Here is a 21,557-nt window from a genome sequence, read left to right as displayed (position 1 = left end):
AATGGACATTTCTTACCCTGATTTGAGTACTTGTGTGCCCAAGAGCTTGCCTGCTTCTGCTACATGCGTTGACTTTCCTAGAAACCTCTCCTTACAAACTCCTGAGACCCCACCAGCAGAAAGCGGTGTCTCTCTGATCTCCTGAAGGGGTCTTCCATCTGTCCTCACCCATCCCCGCTGCCATCACAGTCGCCGCAACTTGCCTGCAGGGGAAGGTCTCTCAAGAGAGGGGGCTGGCGCTGCCCATCCACTCTGGGTGACACTGTGGCACCGACCGACTTAGATGCCGACGCCACACTGAATATCCCAGGGCAGCACTTGCTCGGCGGCAGCGGCCGCGTCGCGGCCCCAGGCGCGGGCAGCCGGTGGTCGCAGTGGGGCGGGCCCGGCTCCCCGCCCCCGTCCACACGCGCTGGGCGGCGCTGGGGGCCGGGCGCTGGGGGCCGTCGAGGCGGCAGCGCGACACCGCCCACGCCGGGGGTGGCCCCGCGCGGGCGCGGGTGCGGGTGCGGGTCCGGGCGGCGCGGGCGCGCCCGCGGCAGACGGCGGCAGCGCGGCGGGACGGGACGAGCGGGATGTGGGCTGCGCCGGACGCCGGGGACAGCCGCCATCGCACCCTGCGCTGAGCCTCCTTCTCCCCCGTGCCACCGGCCGGGGCTCGGCGGGCAGCCGGCGGCTCCGGAGCCGCGCAGCCCATGGCCGGGGCCGCGCAGCCCATGGCCGGCTCCGCGCAGCCCCCTGAGGCGGCGGGGGGCGGCGGCCTCGACGGCGGGTCGCTGGAGGGGGGCGGCGAGGATTTCGGGGATCGCTCTCTCAACCAGGGCTTAAGCGTGCTGGTGGGGCTGGCCCTCTGCGTGACCATGCTGGGGCTGGGCTGCGCCGTGGAGCTGGGGCAGCTGGGGCAGCAGCTGCGGCGGCCCGTGGGGCTGCTGCTGGCGCTGCTGGGACAGTTCGTGGCCATGCCGCTGCTGGCCTTCCTCCTCGCTCTCATCTTTGCTCTGGATGAGGTGGCGGCCGTGGCTGTGCTGCTGTGCGGCTGCTGCCCCGGGGGCAACCTCTCCAACCTCATGTCGGTGCTCGTCGACGGGGACATGAACCTCAGGTAGGCGACCCGCTCCCCCTCGCTCTTGGCCGGCCGGGCGGCAGCGGCGGCGCCGGGGGGTGGGTGTTTGCTGGGCGCCTACTGGCGGTGGAGCCGAGACGGGCGAACAGATGGAGGGGTGGGTGCGCGGGGCTGGAAACCCTCAGCTCTGCTCTCCTTCCTCTCTCGAGCCGGGCAGATCTTACCTGCTCCCCGACATACGCCTGCAGCCCCCTTCCCTAAAAAGCCCGCCCGTACCCCGGCCGGGAAAGAGAGGGCTCTTGCCGTGAGAAGCGTCCCGGCCGGCTGCAGAGCCTCCTTCCCGCGGTGATCCAGGTGTCTTCTCGGTTCCTTCGGTGCAGCATTATCATGACGGCGTCCTCCACGCTGCTGGCCCTCTTCCTGATGCCCCTCTGCCTCTGGATTTACAGCCGCCACTGGATCAACACGGCTCTGGTGCGGCTGCTGCCCCTGGGGGCGGTGAGCCTGACCCTGGGCAGCACCCTGCTGCCCATCGGCCTGGGGGTGCTCATCCGATACCGGCACCCCCGCGCCGCCGACCTCATCGTTAAGGTAGGCGCGGCCCCGGGGACGAGGGCGGCTGGGGGACAGCCACACTGCGGGGGATGCCCAGGAGCTGGGCTGGGGCGGGGGTGGTGTCCCTTTCTGGTCCCTCCAAACCGATGGGAGCTTCACACAGCCATGCTCCACTACGTAGGTGGAACGTGAGGACTTGAAATAAAAAGGTGAGATAGAGACGGAAAGCAGGAGGGAAAGGGTGAGCTCCCCTCCTGGCCTGGGGCATTTGAAAGAGGGCAACACCCCGGGGCCTGGAGCAGAGACATTTCCTACCACCCTGCTCCCGCCCACAGGGGTAGCGAAACCAACCCCCAGGCACGGTGAAGCTTCTTTAAAACATGAAAGCAAATTCACTGAACTACAAAAGGAAAAATGAATTGCAAGCCCTGTCTCTCCCATTTCCCAGCAAGTCACCCCAAAGCAAAACGATGGAGAGAGATTTCATCCCCTTCCTTTCCCAGGATACAATCAAACACCACTGAAGTCCTGAACCAGGAGCAAACCCAGAGAGGGTGGCACAACCATGTTTTGCAGTTTAGACTCTCTACCAAGCCTCTTATCTGCCATGCTTGTCCTTTCAACTAATAACCCCTATGTTGTTTATCGATGTTTGTATCTGTTACCAGATTTCCCTGTGGTCCCTCTTGGTGACTCTGGTGATCCTGTTCATCCTGACTGGGACCATGCTGGGCCCTGATCTGATGGCACATATTCCTGCATCTGTCTATGCCATTGCGGTGCTGATGCCCCTAGCGGGGTACGCCTTGGGATACGGCTTAGCCACGGTCTTTAAGATGCCCCCCCACTGCAGGAGAACGGTGTCTTTGGAAACAGGATGCCAGAACGTCCAGCTCTGCACCGCCATCCTGAAGCTCACCTTCCCCCCGGAGCTCATAGGGAGCATGTACATGTTCCCTTTGCTTTACGCGCTGTTTCAGTCGGCAGAAGCGGGACTCTTTGTGCTGGTCTACAAGATGTACGGGAGAGACAGCTACAAGCAAGATACACTCGGCGAAGAGGAAGACACGGATATCTCTTACAAGAAACTGAAGGAAGAGGAGGTGGCCGATACTTCATATGGCACAGTGACCACAGAGGAGCAAAACTCCATTCCAATGGAGCAGACACAGACGGCGCTTTAGGCGAGACAAGGAGGCGACACCAGGGGATGTGTGCTCTGTGTCGTGCTTGCAACCAGGCTGGGGCTGCGCTCGCCGCTGCGCGGGCGGGGCTGCCTGGCCTCTCTCATTTCTCCAGCTGCTCCCATTGTACAAGGTGATGTGTGTTTATTACAACAGTTGTGTTATTTCCTCAAAAGTAAATATGAAAAAAAAAATTAAACCCCAGAAAAAGTATCACTGTGACACAAACCAGTAACTTTATGTCTTCACGCAAGGGGGTTCCTGTCTGGCCGAGCGCAGCCAGAATGGGCAGGAGGAAGGAGAGGAGCGATTTGCAGATAGGAAGCCCATGCAGTGCCGGTGTGGATGAGCGGGCAAAGCACCTCGCGCGCGTGTCTCCGTGCCTCCCACCTGCTGTAAAAGCATCGTGCTCGTTGTTCTCACCACAAATACATGGCGAAGCTCAACCAAACCCGTGTCCCCTGCTGATTAATCCCGCGGGGGCAATTAAGGGCCGCGCTGCCAGGTTCCCCAAGGAGGGCTGTGCTGAGGGGTTAGGAGATGCTCTGGCCGAGGCCCTGCACCGGACGGGATTAAGAAGGGGCCGCCGAAGCCGGTGCCTGGCGGGGGCGGGGGCAGCCCGGCCCCAGTCCCGGTCCCGCCCCGCCCCGGGGGTATTTAAAGCGGCCGCGGGGGCTGGGGGGTTGCCCTAGGTCCGGCGCGATGGCGGAGGAGGCGATGGAGAGCTACCTGTACGCCGCCTACCACCCCTACTCTTACCGCTACCCGCCTCCCAAGGGCAAGGCGGGGACGGCGGGCGGCTGGCGGCCGCGGGGCAGCGGCTACTTCTCGAGTTACGGGGAAGCGGCGGCGGCTGCCGAGTACTTCGACAACTACCAGCGGGCGCAGCTGAAGGCCATCCTCTCGCAGGTCAACCCCAACCTGACGCCGCGGCTCCGCAAAGCCAACACCAAGGAGGTGGGCGTCCAAGTTAACCCGCGGCAGGACGCCTCGGTGCAGTGCTCCCTCGGGCCCCGCACGCTGCTGCGCCGCCGCGCCGGCCCCGCCGCCGAGCCGCGGCACCGCGAGGCGGAGCGGGAACAAGAGCGGGAGCAGGAGCAGGGCAGCCCCGCCACCACGAGCACCCGCGCCGTCCGCTTCCCCCGCACCATTGCCGTCTACTCGCCGATGGCGTCCCGCAGGCTCACCGCTTTCCTGGAGGAGCCGGAGCGGCCGCCGCCGCAGCAACAGCAGCAGCAGCAGGAGGAGGAACCGATGACGGCCGCGGCCGTCGTCGAGGAAGAGCAGCGGGAGGCGGCCGCGGTGCGCGCCAGCTGGGAGAAGCCCCCCGAGGTCGGCGCCGAGCCCCTGGGGCAGCGCCCTGCCGCGGCCGTGGCCCCGGAGCCGCCGGCGGCGGGGCCGCAGGGAAGCCGGGAGGAGGGGGCGCCGGCAGCGCGCGTGGAGCCGCCGGTCGCCCCACAGAAGCAGGATCCGGCGGCGAGCAAGACCCGCCTGCGCTTCCAGGTGAGGGGGCGGTCGTGCGGGAGCGCAGCGGGGCCGGGCTGGCCCGGGACGCGCCTCGAGTAACGGTTGTCCCCGGTAGTTCCTGGAGCAGAAATATGGATACTACCACTGCAAGGACTGCAACATCCGCTGGGAGAGCGCGTACGTCTGGTGCGTCCAGGGCACCAACAAGGTAGGGCAGGCTCCCGGCGCCCCGGCCCGGCTTGCCCGCCGCCGCCCGCGCTGACTCCCGCCTCCCCTCCAGGTCTATTTCCGGCAGTTCTGCCGGACTTGCCAGAAGTCCTACAACCCGTACCGCGTGGAGGACATCACCTGCCAGGTAAGGGACCCCCTGCCCGGCCCGGCCCTGCCGGTCCCGGGCCGCCCCCGCCGACGCCGCCTCCCCCTGCAGAGCTGCAAGCAGACGAGGTGCACCTGCCCCGTGAAGATACGACACGTGGATCCCAAGCGGCCCCACCGCCAGGACCTCTGCGGGCGGTGCAAAGGGAAGCGCCTCTCCTGCGACAGCACGTTCAGTTTCAAGTACATCATCTGAAGCGGACGGGGCTGGGTCTTCTGGTGTGTGTGGTTTTTTGTTTTGTCTGGGGCTTTTCTAGAAAACTGCAAGTAGAGCAGGTAACTTTTTTGTTGGTGGTGGTGTTGTTGAAGGTACTTAGGGAGGTGTAGCTAGGAAAGTAGCAAATAAAAAGTATCGCAAAGCACATGTAAATTATAGGGTGGATTTGTGCTCAGCTCAGATGGCACATAATGCAGCTTCTGTAACTTGCACAGGGGAAGAGCCTACAAGCGTTGTGTAAATCAATGATGGTCTTGGTGGCAGCAGTTGACTTGAGGCCGTGTAGAATCTCAGGTAGGAAAGGATGTCTGTTGCTGCTCTTACCCTTGAACTAATCAAGCACTTGAAGTTCTTCAACATCAAGTGGACATTTACAGTAGGTAGTAAAGCATCATTCATCAACAAAACACCTAACAGCATTCACTTACTGAGCACACTTCTATTCCATGTAGAAAGTATCTTGCACCTGTTCTTCATCACTAGAAAATGATAGAAATGCTTTGTAGGTCACTTCCATGGTACAGCTGGCCTGCATTTAGGTAAGCTGGGGTTCTTGTAGATGAAAGCCAAAGAAAGCTTGGAATCTTCAGGGACAGTTATCACAAACTAATGGGAAAGGGAGTCACTGATGCTATGGTCTCCTGGTGAAGGAGTTGCCCATTTTCTACAAGGTTTGAAGTGACACTTCAAAGGCTCAAAGTCTGATGCTGCATCTGTCAGGCTTTTTGTTGTACCTGCAGATGATGCACAAGAGCTGTGCACTTAGTGGCTTACACCTGAAGAGCTGGATCCAGTTATGGTTTAGGTGTATGCCATTGGGAAGGATCAGACACTGGAATCCTTCTGGGGCTGGGATTGCAACTAGCAATTGTACTTCTAGTGTTTGGTAGGAATGGAAGAACCAGCATGGTTACCCCCAGATGATGCTCTCTGAGGCTTACTGGTGCTGTCAGTGGTAATGGGCTCTGTAGGGACACCACAGTTCAGCAAACTCTAGCTGACTGTGGGACTACAGCATCACCACCTGAGCAGATTTCATGTCTCCTAGTGTACCTTGTAGCCAAGGAGTTGGGTAAATGTCAAAGACCACCCACTTTTCTGAAAATGATGATAATAAAGTTGTTAATTTCTGAAATGGTAATAATGTATGAAGCCTTTTGCACAACTCTGGAAGTAGTTTCTATTTTGAAAGACTGATGTATCTTGGCTATAGCAAACTTAATCTGCAGCTGTACCCAGCTTACTCGAGACCACAGTATTAATAAAGACTGAAGGGGGAGCCAGTCTGAGCCCATGCTGTGCAACAACAGCTTCAGAGCCAGGTGGTTTGCATCTAGAAGTGTAAGATAGTGTAGGGCAGGGTAGGCAATCATTGTCTGCTGTACCAACAAATGTCTGTTTGGAGGGCAGTGAGTGTTAATTCTGTAGACTCCTGCTTTAATGTGCCCCTTGAACTTACTGCATTAACTAAGGTTTAATGCCTAAGCTTCAATTTATAGCTAAGTAATTTTATTATTGTGCCATTATTATAGCAGCATGAGGCATTGTGGGAACAAGTAGACCTTAACACTCCCAAAATGAGTGGCTGTTTTGTTTTCATGCTTCTGAGCGTTCTCTCCTCTATCACAGTAAAAGGAAATAACCTTGCTTTACCAGCTCACTCAAAGGCTTTCACTCTAAATTCCATCCTTGCCCTGTTCAACTTGAGAAGCACAACTGCAGCTTTGGGCACTTTTCTGTTGTAGATGGATGTGCCTCCCACTGATCTGCAGTTAGGGTAAGGGGCAGGGGTGAGTCTCCAGTTCCATGAGGAACACAGCTGAGCCCTGCTCTGCAGCCACCTACCCATAGTCTGCCTCAGCTTGCAGTTGCAACAGTGATGTGGGATGTTTCTATTTCTGAGTATACTTCCCTCTAAGGATGTTCTTCCATATGTTTTCCTGTTTGCCTTCCTCCTTCTATGTGCTGTAGTCTGATCCTGATAGGTGCAGTGTTGGAGACTGACTGTGATGAATCCTGGGCACCTTGGCAATGAGGTTGAGAACAAGCTCTGTGCCATGCCAGTATGAAATCATATGGCAACTCATAGCACTAACTCATAGTTAAGTACTGCTTATTTATACAGATGTCCTTGAAAGTGTTGCTTTGAGGATTACTTGCTGTGAATATGGTAACTTAACTTGTAGACAATTACTATCAGCAATATCCTAAAGTGGAATTTAGTACAATGTGAGAGTTGTCATCCTCACTCATTACAGTCAAAGCAGCAGTTGCTTCTGTTTGATAAGATGTAGACCAAGCCTAGCTGAGCTGAACTCTGTATATGATGTGCTTCAACAGCAACTGCTCCAGACGACCAGCTGATGATGAAGGCTGTCAAGGGCAGGTAGCAGCGTAAGGCCAGTCCCGCTTTCATCAGCTGTGAGGGTTTGAGGCAGGGAGGAGTTGAGTACGGCAGGCAACAATACTAAACAAAGTGAGCATTCCTCAGTTCTGAAGTAGCTCTGCATATCATTCCTCTTCATAAATACATTCAGTGCTTCTATTGCTTGATGCCAGATTTGTGCATCCCCTGTCACTTTACTGCTCTGTCCCATCCTTGACAGCATACGCTGGTGTATCAGGGGCACTGGTTCCTAGGCTCGGCAGAAGGATGGAAAGCTACCCATGAGCTGTGTGATGATGCAAAGTGGAAAGGAACAGCATTCACAGTGCCCATCCTTCAACTATGTTTGAACTTGCCCTGTACACCTTTATTGTGAAGGGATTCTTTTGCAAGTGTTAGCTCAGTTAGGAGATGGCTGATGCCCTGCTTGTTTCTAGACAGCTTTAGCCTAGCTTCAGATTTGGCACAGACCTGGCACCAGGTACCATAGGGTGACTGCTTATGTGTAATTTTGGAAAAGCTTCACAACCTTAAAGTAATATCAAAGATAGTCAGCTACAGCTTGATTCTGCTCATAGGACAGGTTCTGCTAGCCATTGTAAATGGAGAGAGATGTAGAACGTAAGGAATTTTGTATATAAATTCAGGTTTGAGCTGCAGGAGAAATCCTTTTAACAGCTTCAGAGGATGCTGAGGAAAACACTGTTACTTGACAGGACAGAGAAAGAAAAAAACCAAACCAATTTAAGGGCACCCAGGCATCTACTGTCAGTGTCTAGTTTTTTTAGCTAAAGTATTTAAACTCTAGCTTATAAAAATACACAAAATGACAGATACAATGTCTTTTATTTTTACAAAAAAGCTGGTAAAAGATGATGTAAATAAAAATGTAATGCACCACTAAATAAAGACTACTTCTCCCCCGTAAATACTTATTAAATAATTAAGAACACCATCTACAGTACCACAAAAACATTAAAAGAACTCAATTTTATCAGGGACAGGGAAAAAATACAGTGATTATGGATGTGCCTTGACCAGTTAACAGAGCTTGTTAGGATAACTACTGTCAGCAGTCCAACAGCGTGCACAGTGCCTCCAATTAATGCATTTCAGCATAATTACATTTCTAGTGGGGTCCAATTCCCCCCAAAAAGGCAGAGCTAAGAATTTAAACTACATTCTAAACTCTGGAATTAGAGCCCATTAAAAAAATCACAGTGGGTAAGAGATGTATACAAAAATACTAGGTGTTCCTTTCAAATTCCAGGAATCATGGGACTACATTCTTTTTTCTGTTTGTGTTGTGGGTTTTTCTTTTTTTGTCTTTTTTTTTTGTCTTTCTTTTTTTTACAAAATGCTATTGGTTTCAACAGAATCCAGTTTGTTTTATGCTACAGACGTTGACACTGAACCATGAGTATATTGCCTGTTTGCATGTTTTGGTAGTCAGTCTTTTTCCTATATAGTCCCAATTCCTTAGGCTTGAGTCATGAGGATGCATTTATGTGCATTCAAACTCTTTGAACCCTGCAGCCTACTCCGACTGCAAGTAATGTATGTGACTACTGACAGGGAGAAACCCCCCCTTTGCCCTCATAGCTTTATACACCTACTGCCTTAACAGTGCATTGCACAAATTTACAAGAAAAATACTGGTTTTGCACTATACAGTTTCTAGAATATATACAGAATAAAATAAGTTAACTTCTAATGAGAATTGCTGATGGGCAGCATATATCTTTAATATACATTTTAAAGTCTCTGCAGGCAGCTACTTTTTGGTTAGTTGTTATCAATATTTGTAACATAAGCACTGATCAGAGAACTGAGCAGCATTCCAATAAAGTTAACAGATATATTATTTCTTTTAGAAACACTGGGAAATCCCAGTTTAAAATATTATTAAATGTCCTAACATTTACACACTATGAGGATTAGATCTAATAAAATAAAATTTCTTCAAAAATAATCTTGCAGCTCTTTTTAAGCATGCTCTGAGACCTCATTTAACAATCATCCATACCTTCAAAAAACAACTGACACGTAGCCACACATCCTAACTCACACACATCATCTCCTTGTTACAGACAACAAAAGCAAATAAAACGTTGAGAAGTCAACGGTTTTTGCAGTCCTAAGTCATTCTGCTCATGTTTGACCGCACATTCTTCACGACCTTGCAAAGTGTCTCGTAAGGTATTAGCTGATGATTATATCTACTGCTGCTGGAAAGCCAGGAAAGCCTTGCAGGTCTTCAGCCAAAATAAACCAGCCTTGATTTTAGCCTCATCCCACCTGCGATATTGATTCAACCTTTAGAGGCTGTTACTGCAAACACCATTTTTAGTTCTGTTACGACAGAAGATAATGCACACGTGTGCATTACATTTAAGCCCTTTTCCTCTCGTGTAGTTTTTATTCATAAATTTAATAAAAAAAATACTACTGCGACACAGCTACTGTGTAGAAAGAGCAGTCAAGGAAGATGTTCAATTTTCAGACTTTCAACTTGTGATGAAACAATTTCTTGCTGGGATGAAACTGTTGTTTGTCAAGACTGCTGGAGGTTTTCTTTTCACGAAAGGTGCTCAATAATAAGTCTACGGCCTCTCCATTGTCGGTTCTTTTCTAAATGACAGCTGTTCAGAATCCAGTGTTCACGAGATTTATTCCTGGCTTGATTTTCCCTAGAAGCTGATAGGATTGCACCATGCGTAGAGACTCTCGAATTTCTAGATTGAGTTCCATCAGCTTGGAGCTGGCCTCAGACATATCCTGGTTGGAGCCCACTACTGCGAAGCTACCCGTTTGACCAAGCGTCTGATGACGGAAATATATGTGCAGCAATGTTTGAACTGGGTCATCTTCTGAACTGCCAAAGATGTCGTGGGGCCAGATAGACCTGTAAACACACAGTTTGGATAGAAACGTTTAAAAAAAAAGTACTTTTGTTCCTTAAACAGACGTTTGGACAGAAGATGTAGGAGAACATAGGAAGGAGAAATGTTTCCTCCCTAGAGTCTTGCTGGTTTAACAGCATCGTTTTCTGAGAGATAAATGCTAAAGAAGTACTATTAGAACTGCTGGGTTTTAAACTGCAAAATGTGCACATACAAGGTGTAATGAAGCAACAGTGCTTGTCCTTTTCAGTAAGGACATCGAGTAAGAGCTGAAAAAACCCCAGAATAAGTGCCTATCCTCATCTTTAAATTAAAAAGACCCATTAGCAAACTTGTGTCTGAAAGCAATCCATAAGCACTTACCTGAAAGCCTTGACCTGTGCTACAGCTGACACAAACTCCTTGTTTCTCAGGGTTTCAATGAGAGAGTGAATAGCTGTTTCTGTGCTAGCCTGGGAAGCCTCTGCAATTTCAATTTCTTCGATACCACTGTCAGATGCAGCCTCAGCCTCTTTCAGACAGCTCTCCAAAAGAGCAAGTTCTTCAGACATGTTTATGACCTGAAACAAATGTAAGAGTTATCTTTTCTAGTTTAGATCTATTTTTAGCCCTATCAGCTTTCAGCAGATCAGACATTTTCCCTCCTCTTTGCAGTCGTAAATTAGAGGCAGAAAAAGTACATCCAAATATTTGCTAAAGTTGCGGAAATACGTGGCTAATTTAACAGCCCAAGTGTGCACCTCTGGTATTTGGGCTTTCTCCCGATTAAGCTTCCAACTTAGTTATTTTAAAATTTGTTTCAAAAAATACATTTATTTTCTCCCCACCTAACTTAGTAACAATTAAGCTGACAAGGAAGCTTGGAAAATTACAGCAGCAATTGTGGTTTTTTATGAGGACAACTTAAATATGAATAAAAAATCTGGAAGATTTAGCTCCAATGTATAAGACAAGGCCAACGTTCAGAATATGATTCTACATGTAATTTAGGCACAAAGTGGGACTGGTGTGATGCCAACCTTCCACAACATTCTCCAGACAGAAATGAACTTGCTTGCTTGTGGTCTCTACAAATACCTGGAAATCTAGCTGATGAAAATGCCTGTTTTTTTTCCTAAGGTACTCAAAACCCAGAGATTTTCACTCCACTTTTTTCATCTTCTGTCCAATTTTTCTCCCTGCCACATCAAGCAAGACCAGTCCTACTTTTTTCCTCCCTGCTACCTGTGTTTATTGTGTTACAGACCCAGGGGAGAACTTTCAGAAGACATTATTAATAGCATAATGCAGCTGGATTAACTCAGTTAACACCACACGTGTTCCACGTGTGCACAGCTGAAGAACCCAGCTTACTTCCAAAGTTAGTACGACTAAAAATTGGGCATGAGGTGTCTAGGATGCATTACTAACTTCACTTAGGAGGGGAACTGAGGCTGTGAGTAATTGAACAGTGAAGTGACAGTTATATAAATTGGGTGGTAACAAGTCACGGTGTCTGCAATAAACACCAGGGTGATGGAAAGGAGCTTCAGCACAGAACTCTCTTGATTGCAGTTGATGTGCCTTGATTGTAGCTTGATTAGAATACACCAGGAGCACTACTGAAATATTTCAAATCCTCATCACTGGACTCCCTGCATCCCTGTCTATTTAAGAGCTTTCGAGCTGTACAAAAATGAACACAGATAATTGAACATCTCAGAAAATTCTTGTGAGCTCTACTTAAATCTTTTATTAATTGGCTATAAAACAGCTGGTACCCTCCTTCAGTTTCTAAAAAGATGTCCCACTGACGAAAATGTTGCCAAATGTATTTTAAATGGTTTGGCCTTAAAATGTCAACAATCGGTAGCTAAATGCCATGTTTTTCATTACCTCTGCTTCTTTTTTGATTGTTTTTACTTGGCTGATGAGTTTGCAATAGGCTTGGAACAGAAGCAGCAACTGGAAATGCAACTTGTATAGCCTCCGACACAACTCCAGCTCCTACAAATGTAAACAACATTATTTATATACAGGAAATGGGAAATATCTACTGTCCTATACAAAAGACAGTAAACGACAACTTCTTCAGTATAGAATGTGCAAAATTAAAAGTAGTTATTTTGTTACTGAAGAAAATGCCCAAAAGGTTTAGAAGCTAATGTAGCAGGAAGCTATGAAAAGCAGGTGAAAACTTCATTCAGTTCTAGATTTACAGGTAGCCTTTCTCACATGAGTTTAAAGTTCACTTTTTAATAAGAAGTTATATTTCCAAGAAGAGGGGGTGGAGTGGCATGTGAAGTGATTCAAAAGGCACTTGGAAATGTCTTGTTCAAAGATACAGTTTCATAGATCACTTTGTTGCTGATATTTTACTGTTTTAAATCCAAGATCTAATATCCAAAGGGTGCAGTTGTTGTCTGTAAGGATGGAATCTTTCATAACCATTACTATAAACACAGTACATACTGTGTTTATAACCTGGCCCTTAGCTCACAACTACCTGATGGAGTGAGAGGAGAATAATTCCATTATTGGAGGCAAGAATAGCGTTTCCTTTATAAAAGGTAGCTCTGTTTCTATTTTTGAAAGTACCATGGGATAGATTCTTAAGGAAATGAAACAGCAGAATTAACTTATGCACTGTCTTGCTTCCATTTTTATGCATCTGAAACACTAATCAAAGTGCAGACAGTTTTAATAGTGTTTTACATACAGACAGAAAAGCTAGTGCTAATGGAATAATGTTTTGTAATGTTCAGCTAACTACAGCATTCTATTACCTACAAAGGAGTAACAGTTCAGTGGGTTAGATGATGCAGAATTGAAGCACACAGCATTTCTGTAATCATCTATGACAAGACATCACTATGTCACAAATGGACGAGACAGATGGAGACCAGTTTGGAGACGGGCATGGTTAAGCATTTGATAAATCAAGAACTGTCACTTACTGCTAGAATTTCCATTTGCTAAGCAAGAAGATGAGCAGGTCACAAAAATACAAAGAAAGAAAAAAAGATCAAGAATTAGTGTAGGAAATAATTTTAATTAGGGTAAAAATGTCCCAGGTAAAATGGAGGAAGAAATACAAGTAGCATGCTCCAAATGTACCCTGAACAGAAACAATTAGCAGGCTCAATCTGAAGTGCAATTATTTGCTGCTGTAACTAAAGATAGAGAGCATTGGCTTTGCTGTCCCACAACAAGAGTAACATACTTCACTTACAGCCTTCTGTGGTCTTTATGCCTTGTGTAGTCTTGAAGGTATGCAAATGTAAGGAAATCAAAACCAAGGACACCTAGGTCTAAAAAGCTCTACAATGCTGCTTGTTTGTTCTGTACCACTATAGTTTCAGCCAAAACAATGCCTTTCAAAAGCTGACATGTAATGTTAATTTGTTTTCTGATTTGGTTTAGTGAAAGTGAGAATTTTCTAAACTCAGTTCCCAACACCTCATTGTGAGATTTCAGTAATTGGATTTTCAGCTTGGATTTTATGAGCTATTTCAGAAAAATATTTGGGAAAGAAGAACGGGGAGAGAAATGATCAGAAAATCCATTTGTTGGACTGGGGACAGCAACTTCACTCTTGTGTTCTGCAGGGTGCTCCGCACACTGATGGTGCTTAAGTACGGTGGTCATATGCAAACACGTGAAGATGCAAGTCATGTCAGATGCATTTGAGCTTTACTAAACACACAGTTACACATCATGTCTATCATAGTTTGTACACTATGTGCTTAACAGATGATAAACATTTCATGCTTTTGTTCTCTGCTCTGTGCTATCATACACACAGCACAATTATGATATAAACAAAAACACCTGATGTACACGGTGAAGAGATCTTGAACTGCCAAATTTTATGAGAAGTCTGTGACAAAGCACAGAATCAGGCTTTGAGGAATGGCAGGGCTGATTACCTAATATTTTTAGTGATTAAGTTCCAGTGTTCATTAAGCCAAGTCTCATTATTATTCTAAGCTATAAATAATCTCTATCCCCAAAAATCACACCTTGATAGCTCTTCTAAAAAAAATCAAGAGAGGTTTTCATTCAAAAAATGGCTTTGTACTGCTTCAGTCTTTCACATGCTGGCTCACTTGAGGAATAATCAGATTTCTCTACTCTCCAGTGCTGTACAAGCAGCCTTGCCAGAGTCCAGATGCATTCTTTCAGGCTTGCATGTAAGTACTAATAGCAAAAATCCAATAATTAGATTTACATGCAAGTTTGCTGGAAATGCATGAGCCAGAACAGAATTCGTATCACTGTTCCTTAGCTTTATTGACCACAGTGCTAAAAATTAGTAAGAAAATCTTATTTGTGTTAGTAAATGAAAAATCTCTGTTGAATGAAGTAGCTGTTTTCCTGAGCAAGGCAACACATGTATTTTTGACTGATAGACTTATCAGCCCCACACTCCATTTACAAGAACTTTTGAAACAACGATCTTACACTTGGTAAATTTATCAGTCCCCTTCAAGTCATTGCAAGCTTCTGTGAATAAACATGTAACTTATGTAAATTGTATATATTTTTGAAGCAAGATAACAGAACTCTGCCTTCTCAATGGATACTATGTATTAGAATGATTTTAACTGAACCTGCAAGTGCAAGGAGCACATAAAAAAAAATGCCATCAGGCCTCTGGGATACGGTAGATTTAGACTAGATATAAGGAAAAAATTCTTCCCTGTGGGGGTTGGTGAGACAGGTTGCCCAGAGAGGTCGTAGATGGATCCCTGCAGGTGGTAGATCCCTAGGAGTATTTAAGGCCAGGTTGGATGGGGCTTTGAGCAACCTGGTCTAGTGGACGGTGTCCCTGCCCAGGGCAGGGGGGTTGGAATGAGATTGTCCCTTCCAATGCAAACCACTCTAGGATTCTATGCCTTGCAGGCTAGGACTGAAAATCAAAACTGGTTCCCATAAATAATCAATGTGAATAGTTAATAATCAATGTAAACTTCATTTCAGAGGCTGTTTTCAAACCCTGCAGAAATGGGGAAGAACAGACAGAACGGCCTGACTCTCTGTATAACCTTCACGGTAAAAATAGTTATGTTCTAACAGTTCAATGTTAGAACAGTTTCTTGGTGTATATAAACATTCTAAATATGGACTGAAATCCATAAATGCTGCTTTTTTATTAATAAATAGAACATTTACTGTATTGTAATAGTAAATGTCATTAACTATTTCTAAACACGTACAAGTCGGTATATGAAGATGTAAACCAAATGTAAAATACACTAAATGTTGTGTTCATAGGCAAAGCACAAATCCTTGCAAATGGTAGCAAATTATTTTGCTGTATTGCCCATGCTTATCCACGTGATCTTTTTTTTTAATCAATGCAATATGAAAACCAATACTATATTATCACACATTTAGCTACTCTAAAAATTCAGGTGCATTTTAGGATTGAAATAGAGAGCAAATGAAAACTATAAAGGGAAAAAAACCCAGTCCATGCACACAATGGACATGTCTGTTGCTGAACACTTCATTTTCAGCAGCAGAAACATGACTATGTGCATCAATGACAAGAGTCAGCTTGGATTTGGGATTTTGGTTGAAATTTGATTGTGATATGGTCAGTTCATCAGCTACCTGCAAATCTACTTTTTTACATCTTTCACTGTTCTTATTAAAGCACTCTAGATGGCAGATTTCTTGTACCTACTAATAATTTCTAGATTTGCTTTTTTATGTATAGTGTCAATATTAAGCAGCTATAAATTCTAGTCTACTTGGGGAAAAGCTATCACTTACTATAGCAATTAGCAATATTAAACATGGATGTCTGCCATGCAAATACATACAAAATATTGAACTTATATTAATAGGTTACTTCACCTATTGTTGTTAGATGATACTTTGACAGAAGTGTTTCCTGAGACTTTTGCCATACTGGTACTTTCCTCCTTGTTCCTTCAACCCAAATAACAGCTCCAGAAAGGTCATATGTATTTATTTAGTACTAATTACATCAAATTCAGTAGAGGTTTTGGGCTAGACAGTTTATCTGAGCATGTAAGCACATTGCTCATATTTTTTCTTCTAGAAATAGCTGCAGAAAAGCAGACTTGCTGGTACACAGATGGTATCTAGTTTGCTTATCTACCTGTTATTAAGCCCAGAACTCAAGATAGGTTGCCAACTCTTATTAAAACCCCCTTTTTATTAGACCCCTACTTCATAAGAATCTGAGTTTCCAAAAGATAGGACGATAACTGAAATGAAAAGCTTTTCATACATTTTTAATCTCTCTGCAAATATTGGACTTTTTTTGTGCTACAGCTAGAAAGATGTTTTTTAATCTCACATTCAGAGACTCACAAATGACAGACACCTACCTGAGCATCTGTGTTAGTGCCATGAATACCATCACAAGTACCAAATGTCCTTTTGCAGTCTTCTAGCCACTGCAAAATAAATATAAACAAGATTAAACCTCTTCTGAAACAGCACAAACTGAAGATTGTGCTAAAACTACGTAAGGCACTTTATCAAGTCTCGCAGATTCTCTGATCACATAAGAAATTGTGATACAATTGGATTTATGACTTTGTAGTTTTTATCATGTGTCTTCTGCTGTAAATTTCCTGTAGCCTTCATTACCCCAGATGGGGATGGTACACTTTAAATACTAACCTGTGATTGAATTTGTGTACTGTTGTGGTGAGGCATGTGGGAGGGTGGAGGCAGAAAAATCCCTTTCATTAAATGAGATCATATTTTCTCTTTACTTGCAAGGTTTACATTAACATGATTTCTCATCATTTGAAATATAGCACTATTTCAAATTAGAGAGTAAGCCTGTTACATTTCCTGGGACTACTTTAGAAACAGGAAATAGGGCGCTCTGGTGTAACTGGATGCAAATGCAGGTTTACTGGATAAAAGGAAAAAACTAAATTCTTCAGTGGGAGTTTAGTATTACCTACAGTTCATACAAGCTAGGGAGATGGAAGTATTTTCACATTTCACAATGCAAACACACAGATTCCACTCTCTTTCATCAATACAGGGCTGTATTTAAACCCCTTTCCTATAGCGGACGAGTTTATGAATTTCAGTTGGTAATCTCTTCTAGCTTTAACAAACCATGCAAATTCAAAAGTGCTAATATAAAGCCCTCGTGGAATCAAATATGCTGTACTGGCAAATATGATCTGATCATCTCAGTGCCCAGCGTATCTTTCTGTACAGTGCAAACAACTGCAAGCATGAGGTAATTCGGATATTACTGAAATGAGAATGCGTCATGTTGAGATAAAGTGCAGATTATCTTCTGAAATGAAGAACAAGCTCTATACATCCAAGGAAGAATAATTTAGCGTACTGTGTGCTTGATATCTTGAGTCCCACAGGAAATCTTAGTGACCTTTTCCTAACCTTTGTCTGATGCAAGAAAAAGAAAAATGTGATTTCCCATCTGCTCAATTTAATAAAGGTTACTTAGTGAATTAACTAGGCCTGTGTGCTTATCAAGAGAGGAGAAATGGCATTCTGTGAACAAGGAGTGTCAGTTTCAATTAGAGACATGGATGCCAACTTACACAGCAAATCTCATTTTTCTTTTTATCCAACAGCATCCATCGGTAACAATGGAATAGGTTTGCACTGGAACAAACAGCATCAGCTATTTGGGAATCTAGTATTTATTTTCACACATTGCCCTCTTAACATCTTTTAAAAATCTTAAAACCAGTCAGAACAAAGGGTGTGCCTCGAATGGTATGCTCTATATATAACCTTTTCTTCTCTATTACGTTTTATCGGATTCAGTATCTTCAGTTCCTCATACATGCATGAAGTCAAAGCAGTTTCCTTGCAAGGAAACAAAACAGTAGCTCCAAAAAGGTAAAAAATTATTTGCCAGAAGTTTTTAACAGAATATATGTTCAGCACATTAGAAAAGCCTAAATTTTCTCTTTGGGAACAGCAGTGCATTGTAGGTTTCTTATATGTTTGCCTTACATCAATTTTCCCCACGTATGTCCTGCAAAGATAGAGGGTGAAGACTGTTACTGAAAGCGTAACATAGGGAAGTCTTTGTCTGGTCATAGCACAAGGCTTGTTTGCAAGATTAACCTGAAACCAGACATCCCAAGCCCCCCCCCCCCCCCATACTATAGGTAGCTTTCTCTCTGTTATCTCTGTGCAGTTTCAAGCAACTGTAACCCAAGCCTCTTCCTTTTAAAAGTGATTCACGTGAATGCCAGTACAACACGCAGCATTTATAGTGACAAATGCATCTATGAGGGTAAATTTTAAACAACATTTTTTTCTTAAAGAAGTTAATATGCAGAATTTTCCAGTGATTGACTCTGGAAGATACCAGATTAACATGCAAATTATAGTTTAATATTTGTTAATTTATCTTTACTTTGTTATACAATGGCCGAACATCTTAGTTTGATAATTTTTCGGCATGTTTATACGAAAAAAGCAAGGATCTGTAGTAATCATTATGTATTTTGCCTTCATACATTCAGATTGAATAGGATGCATAGCACAATTGCCTGCAATAACAGAAATTCAGACTTGACTTGAGGAGTCTCTTTCAATCATTCCCTATACCCTGTTTAATAGGACAGAGTAAGAAAACCAATCAAATGTATCTGAGAAGTAGCTTTGGAAGATTCTTAGTCTACATCCACTGTGTAATACACATCAAAAAAAACCCCCAACCCTGAGCACTAACAGCTGAAGAATTAATTTAAAAAAATTTAGAAAAATTGAGGTAATTATTCAGTACTTCTAAATTTACAGGCTCAGTACTTAAATAATGCACTAAATTAGCTAAATTTCATGCTGTCAAGAGACACAAATGATTGGTCAAAACCTATAAATTTCTTCCTCCTCAGTACTGCTTCTTTATAAATGATTAAATAAAAGTAAATCCCTGGAAAAATCTTCCCCGTTATTTCAGAACAATTCTTTTCATCCTGTGAACCTTCCTGCTCCAGTCACTCACAAATCCTGTGGCAGAAGACAAGCTGACCCCAGAAACATGTTATTGGACACTCTTTTGACAGCTGCACTACAGAAAAACAGCACTCTTTCACGATGATATAATGACAGAGGCCATCAAACTGATATCCATGTTGCTTTATCAAGTAAAATAAAAGACAAACTAGCTCTTAACATCCAGCATGGATTTATGTTAATGATACATGCCAATGCAAAATAAGCTAAAAATACATTAAGTGAATTCACGGACACCTGAAAGAGACAAAACTAACTCACCATTCTCTGACAAATTAACACTTTGTTATTGCTCTCATAATCCATAGGCTAAATGAGGAGTTTATATAAGGTGAATCCCTTGATGTTTGGATAGTGACCCATTCTAAGTATACATGAGTTCCTCTCTACTTGCCTCAAATCTTCCTGTCTGAGCTTGGGGCAAATCATTTTGCCTCTCTATGTCTCAGTGTTGTTCTCTAAAACGAGGAGTAAAATACACTACTTTCTCGCAGAAGTGATGACAGCATTACGTATTGGAGATTGTCAGACATGAAATATTACATCAAGTAAGGTAATCTTAGTCATTAGATGAGCACTTTGTTTCTGATTAAGCCTAAATGGCAAGATGTAGTTCATTATATCAGACCTTGTAAGTTAGTTTACAAATAATTGTTCCTACCACAGAGCAGGGCAACAAAATGCAGGAGCTCTTTAGCAGAAATGCTGGCTTGGATCCTAGAACCAGTTTATCTACATTGACATGCCGTGTGGCATACTTAAGCATTGGTTTTGAGAAAACTGTGATCTTGCACAAAAAAAGCACATGTCAATTCTATTCAACAGATGAGCTGTCAGCAATCTTTGCAAGGCAGAAGCCATAATTTCCTCATAAACTCAGCATCATCAGGAAATACGGAGCCACTTGAGCTGCAAAATACAGCTCTGCCAAGATGTCACGGCTTGAACTCTGGTTCTGTTTCGCATCACTCAAACTTGTCCATACGGCCACCGTTATGGCCTCACAAGCTGCTGGGATCAGTAAAAAGTTCCTTCCAATGCATGTTTGATTTTCCTAAGAATAATTTTCTCTCTACAACAAAAGCCCTATATATTCTGTCATTCCCTGTGCCTGGACTGTAGACCCATGTTTGTCCCTTGCAGTAGAAATCTTAACCTGTTTCACTTTTCTGAAGTTAGTATTTTCCTTCTTGAATTTCACACAGAAGTTCACAAAAACAAATTTACAGACCCTTACTATGGAAGTTTTAAACTTTTAAACTTAGCATTTCTTTGCAAAAATAATGAAAATATATATATATACACATAAACCTTGAAAACTAAACTGTATCATTCTAAATAACTGACAGAAAGATCAGCCTCTATGGGATCCAGTTGCAGAATGAGACACCTAAATTTCTGTGCCTGTGTATGACTCAGCTGTCTAAGCCTCCATTACAGTCAGTGGAAATCCAGTCAACAAAGTCTAACGACTTATTCAGTTGAGCAACAAGCCAGTATCTATACTTAGATAAAATGCATTGCTTCATTGATTTCCTTTATGATATTGACTTGATCCTTGAATACTATGGGTGCTAAGGCACTGATTTCACATATAAATAGTTATCTGTAAAGGTCTTAATCTGGAGGTGAATCCCACCCTTCCAGTCTAAGAAAATAGGCCAACACATTCATAAATAAACAAAAAAAGGACCATGAATTATTAATATTAATGTTAAAATATTTTAATATATTTAAAAGAGGAATTTTAATTTAGGAATGCTCTTTTTCCAGTGCTAGTGCCAGAGATCACTGCTTTTAGGGTGAAGGATTTCACTGAAGGCGAAAGATGTTGCAGGGTTTTGATCAGAGAGATAGCTATTGTTGATGGATTATATATTCAGTGACAATTGCAGAAATATATGCAACAAAAATGAATTACACGTAAGAAAAACCTCAGGTCTAGATTATACACATAGAACAGTAATATGAAAAGGAAATGAGACCTTTTTTCTCACAATATACTTTTAGATAACCACGTTGAGAGGTAAAGACCTGCAACATCATCATGATTAGCAGGTTCTGGGATATTTTTTCTTTTGAAATACAAGAAACTCACCTGTTCTGCTGCCTCTCTTTTGACATTGTAGGTATCCAAGTGTTCTTGGAGCTCTAGAACACTGAACTTCAATGTCTCTAGCAGGCCACAAGACATTAGCTGGAAGAGAAAACAATCACTTCTGCAGTCATGTAACATCTGACTGTAATCCATATAGTCTAATATCTAAATCATGTAACATGAGATTTCAAGTCCACATTTGCAAAAACAATCAAATTAGAATTGGTTGTGTGCAGATAATTCATGACACTTTTAAGGTAGTAAACTACATATGTAGTTGCATCAGTTAAATTAGAGGAAAACAGTTTTGTTTTGCTTCACAAATAA

At 44.3% G+C, this 21,557-nt stretch overlaps 3 protein-coding genes across 14 annotated transcripts in view; 2 read left to right on the top strand and 1 right to left on the bottom strand.

Moving 5' to 3' along the window:
* The first annotated feature begins 546 nt into the window (after positions 1 to 546).
* Positions 547 to 3,220, top strand: SLC10A4 (solute carrier family 10 member 4). The gene is made up of 3 exons (XM_061993459.1): positions 547 to 1,102; positions 1,444 to 1,654; positions 2,287 to 3,220. Exons 1-3 carry the CDS (start codon positions 696 to 698, stop codon positions 2,800 to 2,802), a joined length of 1,134 nt encoding a protein of 377 aa, XP_061849443.1. The 5' UTR covers positions 547 to 695; the 3' UTR covers positions 2,803 to 3,220.
* A 284-nt stretch (positions 3,221 to 3,504) lies between these two features.
* Positions 3,505 to 4,840, top strand: ZAR1 (zygote arrest 1). Its single transcript, XM_061993834.1, has 4 exons — positions 3,505 to 4,305; positions 4,385 to 4,477; positions 4,550 to 4,624; positions 4,697 to 4,840. Exons 1-4 carry the CDS (start codon positions 3,505 to 3,507, stop codon positions 4,838 to 4,840), a joined length of 1,113 nt encoding a protein of 370 aa, XP_061849818.1.
* Positions 4,841 to 8,074: 3,234 nt separating this feature from the next.
* FRYL (FRY like transcription coactivator) overlaps positions 8,075 to 21,557 on the bottom strand; it is a 174,571-nt gene continuing 161,088 nt past the window's right edge. For 9 of the 12 annotated variants that reach the window (XM_061991904.1, XM_061991903.1, XM_061991905.1 and 6 more), the window contains 6 exons: positions 21,231 to 21,329; positions 16,495 to 16,563; positions 13,087 to 13,104; positions 12,026 to 12,136; positions 10,514 to 10,710; positions 8,075 to 10,152 (listed from right to left, as the gene is read on the bottom strand). In XM_061991904.1, coding sequence (XP_061847888.1) covers positions 9,894 to 10,152; positions 10,514 to 10,710; positions 12,026 to 12,136; positions 13,087 to 13,104; positions 16,495 to 16,563; positions 21,231 to 21,329 — 753 coding nt within the window. In that variant the 3' untranslated portion in view covers positions 8,075 to 9,893. The remainder of the gene's footprint in view (positions 10,153 to 10,513; positions 10,711 to 12,025; positions 12,137 to 13,086; positions 13,105 to 16,494; positions 16,564 to 21,230; positions 21,330 to 21,557) is intronic. The other 3 variants (XM_061991899.1, XM_061991908.1, XM_061991902.1) reach the window with 1 other exon arrangement.

The sequence above is a fragment of the Colius striatus genome, chromosome 3 (genome assembly GCF_028858725.1).
Source record: "Colius striatus isolate bColStr4 chromosome 3, bColStr4.1.hap1, whole genome shotgun sequence".
NCBI lineage: Eukaryota > Metazoa > Chordata > Aves > Coliiformes > Coliidae > Colius > Colius striatus.
Note: the sequence above shows the minus strand (reverse complement) of the source record. Positions and strands in the feature narration are given on the sequence as shown.